General features: G+C 34.0%; 1 protein-coding gene across 1 annotated transcript; it reads left to right on the forward strand.

The window, feature by feature from the left end:
• The first annotated feature begins 6,088 nt into the window (after nt 1-6,088).
• Nucleotides 6,089-7,951, forward strand: LOC106371297 (protein BOBBER 1-like). The gene is made up of 6 exons (XM_013811350.3): nt 6,089-6,501; nt 6,895-7,067; nt 7,157-7,205; nt 7,291-7,457; nt 7,553-7,636; nt 7,741-7,951. The coding sequence occupies exons 1-6, from the start codon at nt 6,186-6,188 to the stop codon at nt 7,777-7,779; spliced, it is 828 nt and encodes a 275-aa protein (XP_013666804.2). The 5' UTR covers nt 6,089-6,185; the 3' UTR covers nt 7,780-7,951.
• Nucleotides 7,952-8,854: the final 903 nt, after the last annotated feature.

The following is an 8,854-nucleotide window of genomic DNA, read 5'->3' on the forward strand; positions in this document are numbered from 1 at the left end:
CATTTTTACGAATATAGCCCCAGTAAATCGTCTCAGTCGTCTGAGATGTTGGAAGTCGTCTGGACGACTGAAGTATAAGTCGTCTGGACGACTGAAGTATAAGTCGTCTGGTACCAGTTTATTTTAAAAATAATATATAAATTTTGTAAAAAAATATTTTGATGCGTGAAAAATACAAATCAAGTAATTATAAACAGTTTTAAGTGATATAAATTAAGATATGATAAAATTGATTTATTTTGAAGATAGATGAGTGGAAGTAGTGAATCATGAAATACTTTGGTTTAGGAGTTTGACAAACATATGTTGTAGTATTGTATGTATTGTTAGGGTTAGATTTTAGAAAACTAAAATGTTTTTTTCAAAAATTAGTTTTCACCTATATGTGTTTATTTCTGTGTATAGTAAACACTTTTCAAGTTTGATTTAATTTTATGAAGTGTTTAATTAGATAATTAAGTTTAGGGGTTATGTTTAGGGTGTGGACGACTTATATTTCAGTCGTCTGTTGAATAATTTACTCGGACGACGTATATTTCAGTCGTCCACATCGTACCGAACCTTTAATTTTACCAATGTACGTTTTAACATAACCGGATCATTTACCGGACATATAAAAGCTAGTTTAGGGGTTATGTTCAGGGTCTAGACGACTTATATTTCAGTCGTCTGGTGAAGAAATTAAAACAGACGACTTACATGTAAGTCGTCCAAATATTCCCGCCTAAAATTTTTTAAAAAAATTATTTTCCCGTTTAAATAATTTAAACCAGACGACTTACTTGTAAGTCGTCTGGAAAGTCTTCTATTTTAGTTTCCCGCTAAAAATATTTAATTTTCCGCTAAAAATATTAAACTCTTCTGGACGACTTACATGTAAGTCGTCTGTTTTAATTTCTTCACCAGACGACTGAAATGTAAGTCGTCCAGGAAGTCGTCTGAGTCAGAAATATTTAACCTAATTGGATTTTTTGTCTTCCTATATAAAGAAAAATTTACACATTCTCTCTCCTCCTCTCAAATAGCTGCAACAAAAATGTAATGTTCATCATTCTAAAACTCTCCAACCTCTCTCTAATCTCTTTGACTTGAAAACAGCAAACTTTATATGAATTTTTCAGTTTTGTCTCATGTATTTCTTACTAATCTATCTCTTTTGCAGGTTTTTAATCAAATGGTACTCATCTTCCACTAATTTAAAGGTAGATCTATTAATTTTAGATATGTATTTTTGTGTGTTTTATAAATGTAGATTTATCTAATCTTCCACTCATTTTCTCTATTTTTAAGTCATTTGAACGTTTTTGGATATGCAGGTTTTTCAGATCTGGATTTGATATGCAGGTTTTTCAGATCCGGAAGACTTCTGGGACGACTTACCTGTTAGTCGTCTGGAAGTCGTCTGGAAGTCGTCTGGACTTCTTGGAAGTCTTCTGACAAAGTCGTCTGGACTTCCAGGAAGTCGTCTGGACTTCCAGGAAGTCGTCTGGACTTCCAGGAAGTCGTCTGGACTTCCAAGAAGTCGTCTGGACTTCCTGGAAGTCATCTGACTTCATGGAAGTCTTCTGACGAAGTCTCCCTTTCATAATAGATCTGAACGTTTTGGTAAGTTCTTATGTCTGATTTTTCTTCATTTGGTAACTTCTTGTTGTATAAAGTTCTTACTTTTTTCCCAAACTAAAACTCTCCAAACCCACTCTAATCTCTTTGACTTGAAAACACCAAACTTTATATGAATTCTTCAATTTTGTCTCATGTCTTTCTTACTAATCTATCTTTTTTGCAGGTTTTTAATTATAGATGGTACTCATCTTTCACTAATTTAAAGGTAGATCTATTATTTTTAGATATGTATTTTTGTGTGTTCTGTAAAGGTAGATTTATCTAATCTTCCACTCATTTTTTCTATTTTTAAGCCATTTGAACGTTTTTGGATATGCAGGTTTTTCAGATCTGGATTTAATATGCAGGTTTTTCAGGTCTCGAAGATTTCTGGGACGACTTACCTGTTAATCGTCTCGAAGTCGTCTTGACTTCTTGGAAGTCTTCTGACAAAGTCGTCTGGACTTCCTGGAAGTCGTCTGGACTTCCTGGAAGTCGTCTGGACTTCCTGGAAGTCGTCTGGACTTCCTGGAAGTCGTCTGGACTTCCTGGAAGTCGTCTAGACTTCCTGTAAAGTCGTCTGGAAGTCGTCTGAACTTCCTAAAAGTCTTATGACAAAGTTGTCTGAACTTCCTGGAAGTCGTCTGGACTTCTTAAAAGTCGTCTGGACTTCCTGGAAGTCTTCTGACAAAGTTTTCTTCTATATCAAGTGGAGTCCAAGCTTGTCTTTGTAGAGGAATGATCTATAATAGTTTTGTTTGTGGTATGTTTTGTGAATTGCATGTCTACTCTTTTAGTTGTGATTTTTTTGTAAAATCACTAATAATGATTTCCAAGATGTATTAAATGTGCTAATAATGTGTTTACACATTTACAAATCAATGAAATAATAGACTTCAGTAGCCTTTTTCTTATCTTTGGATCTCTCATATGCAATAATAAACTCCAATGGCCTTTTTCTCATCTTAATAAACAAGAATGTTGGTAGATTCATACTGATACAACATTTTAAAAAGCATTTTAACCCTTCTTCCAACTCATAACAATAGTCATCATTATTGTCTATAACAATAATACTTAAGAGATGGAAACAAACAATAGTAACTAGTCAAAGCATATCATATTTTTTATAAGTTTGCGTTGAAAAACTAAGTCAAATTTAGTAAAACTAAGGGAAAGAACATATTTTGTAAATATGAGTTTTACAGATCTTGAAGTTACTTATCACTCTTAAAAATACAAGTTATTCAAAAACTAACGTAGAAGACTTAAAAACTAGCAGAGAAGACGCGGACGACTTCAATCTAAGTTGTCCAGACTGGTCAACGCAGAGGTTATTTTTGCAATTGACTTTGAGATCTGTTATTTCGGATGACTGAAAAATAAGTCGTCTACTATTGTTTGGTTAAAAAAACTCCAAAAAAGCTAGACGACTTACATTTCAGTCGTCATAGGTTAGTTTTGTATTTGACTGGATTATTTCAGAAGTTTGACTTTTCTGGACGACTTACATTTCAGTCGTCTAGTGAAAATTAAAATAATAATATTTTTAAAAGGTAGACGACTTACAGATAAGTCGTCATAGGTTAGTTTTGCAATTGAAAAAAAAAACTTCAAGATTTAATTATATACATACGACTTATAATTCAGTCGTCCACGAGACGACTGAAGTGTAAGTCGTCCAAGATTTACGAGGTTTGACCAGAATCTCGGAAAAAAATCCTGGACGACTTACAAGTAAGTCGTCTCGTGGACGACTGAATTATAAGTCGTCTGTGTATAATTAAATCTTGAAGTTTTTTTTTCAATTGCAAAACTAACCTATGACTACTTAATTGTAAGTTGTTTACTTTTAAAAAAATATTATTATTTTAATTTTTGCTAGACGACTGAAATGTAAGTCGTCTGGGGAAGTCAAACTTCTGAAATTATCCAGTCAAATGCAAAACTAACCTATGACGACTGAAATGTAAGTCGTCTAGGTTCTTTGGAAATTTTTTTGAAACCAAACAAAACAGACGACTTAACTTTCAGTCGTTTCAGGTTACAAATTTCAAAGTCAATTGCAAAAGTAACCTCTGCGTTGACCAGACGACTTCCAGGTAAGTCGTCTACAGCCAGACAACTTCCCAAGTAAGTCGTCTGACGAACAGATCTGAAAAAAAACTCGATGTCAAACCTTAAATTGGTGAGATAAGTTCCTTAGCATACATATGGCTTCTCCAAGCACACAAAATCACAACCGAAAGTAACCCACCCAGAATCGTTAACTTCTATGATTCTATGAACCATAAAAATTTTAGAATCAAAATCTTGGGTTTTTTTAGCTCATTGTGGAGAGAAAGTGAGAGATATGTTGTGTTTAGTTCATAAGAATGAAAAAAGAAGAAGGGTAAATCGATTTTGGGAGCATTAAGAGCTTCAAATTGGTTGTTCATGGTGGTTGTGGTATTGATGACAATGGCAATTTTGTAATTACTTGAAGATGATGAGGGTGAGAGAGTAAAAATTTCATTTTCGAAAAAAAAAAAGATTGATGGCATTTTCGTAAATTATATAAACTTGTGGGGTGAATAGGGCTAAACCAATTTTCAAAAAAAAGAAAGGTTAGTTTTGTGTTTGACTTTAAGTTGTAAATCAATTCTGCAAAAAGCCCTTAAAACAAACCAATTTATATGTTCAGTTTAGGTATTCTAACAATAATGTGATGATCAATAGAATTCACACAAATATATTTGAATTAAAAGAATACAACAAATAAATTTCAATATATTAATTTCTCAAAAATAAAAAAGAAGTGGAATTTATTTGGCATATAAGAAGTTTAAAGACATATCTATCTATCTTTTTTTTTTGACAACAAATATTCACACACTCATGTTGACTCTGTGAACCAAAGTGGTAACTCTGCATCCATATGTACGACGAAAGATGGTTGATTCCGAGCACTGCGTGCTAAACTATCCGCCTTAAAGTTCGCCTTCCTAGGAACATGAATGATTTCTGAGTTGAGGAAACTTTTTCTGGGAAGTTTTATGCCTTCCAGGTAGCTTTCAAATGCTGGTCATTCTTCTGGTTCCGAAACTATTTTCACCAATTGAGAACAATCTGTTGCAAACGTAATCTGAAACTGTCTTAAATTCTTCCGTTGACATATCTATCTATTTTATTAAAGCTAAAACACATTTAATTTTGGAAATATAGATTTATTAAGACACATAGACATAATAATTGGTGTTTTAGTTTATTAATAATTACATCAAAAATTGTTTTAGTTAAAAAAAATTAATTGACAAATATGTTATATAACATATTATTTTGATAAGTTTTGTATCCAACCGCAATGTGAGAAATCAACAAATTATACATAATTAGAAATCGTAAATCTACACAAATATTGTATATTACAAATTGAACAAACACCCATATGAATGGATCTTAATGCAACCATTATATTTTTATATTGTTAAGACTTTATATATTTATTCTTTTAAACAAACACTCGTGCGGGTGCACAGATCAAGATCTAATATTTTTATTAATTTATAGGACTATTAAAATCAATTATTAAATTAATTTCATATACAAATTAATAAAATTATAATTTAGAAGAAAAAAAAACTATTTCATGTGTACATAAAAGATTGATGTATTAATAAAAAATAAATACACAATTTTATTTATTGATTTTCAGTTTAGTTTTTAAGTTTTGTTTGCTTCCTGTACCACTTACATTTTTAAATTTTAATTTATGTTTTAGTTTTAAAAGAAAATATATTAATTCAAATTTAAAATGTCATTTTTTACAAACAAAAAAACAACACCTAAAGCATCCGTTTTTTTTTTTGTGTACAAGAGAGTATTAATTTAGTAACACAGAACATTTTCTGAAACTTTAATTTTGTTAAAATAACAAAAAGTACATAGTTAAATGTTTTAGTGAAAATTATAAGCTGGATAAAGATCCATACTTTTGGATTATATGGTACATTTACAAAGTGATAAACAATAAGTTATTCAAAGAATTAGATAGGGATCCATTGAAAAATGTGCTGAAGTCGAATTTCATGTCTGGTTTGAAGCTACTCGTAAACAAGAAGAACCGGCGGAAATACAATATCCTAAACAAATAACAATCTCTTAGCGATATATGATAGATGGATCATGGTCTGCTTTTCAACTGAGTTGAAGGAACTGATCAAGCTGAAGAGTAAATTCACAGAGTTCTTGATTATTTTTATTCTTCATACTAAAAACGTAATGTCTGAATCATTAACCAAAATAACAAAATCTTTTTATGGAGACATGAACTATGTTAGTTGTTTTGTTTCAGTGTGATTCCAAAGACCATCGCAAGTTTGATTAATAGAATTACTCGTTTGAAAAAATAATGTCTCACTGAAACAAACATATACAAAACTATCATTTTAAATGCATCCTAGCTAAAAAATATTTACTTTAGCTTTTTTGTGTTCTTTCGTTTTGCCTATTAGTAATTAGCAGTGTGAAGTAAAAGAAAAAAAGCTGGACAATAATAATTCTGGAACCGTCTCGATTTGGGGCAAGCAGAGCAAAACCCCAGCATGGCGATCATCTCAGAGGTTGAAGAGGAAAGCTGCAGCCGACCCTCGATGCTGCCGTTCAGGGCGACCTTCGATTCTTCCAACCCATTAGGTTTCTTGCACAAAGTGTTCGACTTTCTCGGCGAACAGAGCGATTACCTCAACAAACCCTCCGCGGAGGAGGAGATCGCCGCCGTGGTAAGGGCAGCCAAGGAGAAATTGAATAAAGCGGAGAAGGAGAGTGTGGAGAAGAAGCCTGCTGATCCTGTTGAGGAGAAGCCCACCATGGCTGCGTCAAGCTCAAAGCCTAAGGAGAATAAAGAAGCTGGTCCCATTGGTAAATATCAAATCTTTTTTCTTTTAAAGAAGAGATCTTTTCACATTGGTGTGTTCATTGGTCTTGATCATATGATATTGGAGAGGAGTTTTAGCGTTTGAATCAATGAACTTGCTCTTCTTAGGTATCAAGGCATCATCAGTATTTTTTAGTTCTTTATCATGTGTTATATCATTCTTGTGTCAACTTGTATAAAACGACTATGATCCTTGGAGAGGAGTTTTTAGCTTGAACCAGTGAACTGTTTAGTCGATCCATCATCCGTGTTCACCTATCACCAGTGTTAATATCAACCACTTGAGATGGAAATTTTTTACTAAGTGTATTTGATGAGCATCGCTTTTCTCTTGTTCGGTGCGAGTTAATTTTGTGTTTTGTTTCTAATCTATGCAGTTCCTAACAAAGGTAATGGAACTGATCTTGAGAACTACTCATGGGTCCAGACTCTCCAGGAGGTCACAGTTAACATTCCAGTGCCTACTGGCACTAAAGCACGCTCTGTTGTTTGTGAGATTAAGAAGAACCGTCTTAAGCTTGGTCTCAAAGGGCAGGATCCAATCATCGATGTAAGTTCATCTGCTATTGTCTTATCATATAAACTTTTCTAATTCCATCCCTTCTACTAAAATTTGCAATCTGTCAAATGATATTATAGGGAGAGCTCTACCGACCTGTGAAGCCTGATGACTGTTACTGGAATATCGGTATAATTCTCTCAGTGGTATAAAGCCTGATGACTTTATTTTTTTGGTAGGCAATATAATTCTCTCAATGCTACTTTGTTTGCAGAGGATCAGAAGATGATATCCATTTTGTTGACTAAGCAAGATCAGATGGAGTGGTGGAAATGCTGTGTGAAAGGTGAACCTGAAATCGATACCCAGAAAGTTGAACCAGAGAACAGTAAACTAGCTGACCTTGACCCTGAAACTCGCTCCACTGTTGAGAAAATGATGGTAACTTTTGTCTTTATCTAATCCCTTCTTCAAGTGTTTTGTTCATTTCCTTTTGTGACACTGAAGCTTCTTTTTCTTGTTCTTGGTATCTCTAGTTTGATCAAAGGCAAAAGCAGATGGGTCTTCCAACAAGCGACGAGCTACAGAAGCAAGACATTCTCAAGAAATTCATGTCTCAGGTAAACAAACACATCCCCCTGAAACATGTGTATCTTCGGTTCTCATCACACTTGTCTTTTCTTTATACTGAACGGTGTTCTTCTTTTCGATTCTTTACATGCAGCATCCAGAGATGGACTTCACAAACGCAAAGATAAACTGATCCTCGTGTAGCCTTGTTTTACTTCCTTCACCATCTTGTCTCTCGTTTCATCTTTGAAAACCTTACCTTTGTTCCTTTAAACTGCTTTTGTTTTGTCTACTTGAAAGCATAGTCTCATCTGCAAATACATGTTTGGTTATTCCTCTAATCCCTATGGTTCGGTTTTTGTTTATTGAAGCTTTTCTTAAAATCATGTTGATCCTTGGTATTACATGAGTCAGCTCTTAATCCGGACAAAACATGGAATCGTTGTACTTTTATGTTCGATTGCGTCCTCTCTACTGCTTCTTTGATACGTGACGGTGTGGTGCGACACATGGGACTACTTCAATACGTAATGAAGCTGCCGTTTTCGGTAAAAATATGAACCGGGACCACGTGACACGTTGGTGGTCCAGCCCCGGTTAAGTTTGGAATGTGGTCCACGTTGTTGTTGTCGTTCCTCTACAACCTTCTTTCTTTAACTTCACATAAGGAATAATGAAACCCACCAATGTACTTGCGTAAATGCAATACCAACGTCCTTCATTTGCATAAAACGCATTCACTTTGAAAGCAAAAGATCCTTTCCTCAGTGTTGTCATGGCATGTGTCCAATTTTCTGCTATGAATGGTGGTTAGGTTCCCCGTTTGAACACAAATAATTGAGTGTAACTGTAACCGGGGTGTGTAAACTATTTTTTCTCGTCGTAAACTTCACTTGAATTATTTTTCCAAACAAGACCATTTTGTTTTTGAAACACTTTTTTTTTTGAAACACCTAACAATACCATATATATTTGAAATATGACTCAGAATATGACGTAAGTGAGCCACTCATCTAACTAGCTGGCTTAACCTTATTAGTTCAGCTTATAATTAGCCTCTGTGACATTTTATATGACCATGATAATACGGTAGCTCAGGGTTTCTGGTTATATAAAAGATTTTAAATTAAAATATAGGATTCCGGTCCAGAACATTGTCGTCCAATGGTAATAATGAACTTCTTCCTACACTCAGGGTGAGAGTTGGAACTCTGCCATAGAGAACTACTGCACGGTTGTCTCTGGACACCTTACACAGATATGGATTC

This window comes from Brassica napus, chromosome A10 (assembly GCF_020379485.1).
Source record: "Brassica napus cultivar Da-Ae chromosome A10, Da-Ae, whole genome shotgun sequence".
Taxonomy (NCBI): Eukaryota; Viridiplantae; Streptophyta; class Magnoliopsida; order Brassicales; family Brassicaceae; genus Brassica; species Brassica napus.

Coding starts and splice junctions, on each gene's coding strand:
- LOC106371297 (XM_013811350.3), top strand. CDS start 6,186: ATGGCGATCATCTCAGAGGTTGAAGAGGAAAGCTGCAGCCGACCCTCG. Junction 7,068..7,156: donor GGCAGGATCCAATCATCGAT/GTAAGTTCATCT, acceptor ATGATATTATAG/GGAGAGCTCTACCGACCTGT. Junction 7,206..7,290: donor TGACTGTTACTGGAATATCG/GTATAATTCTCT, acceptor CTTTGTTTGCAG/AGGATCAGAAGATGATATCC.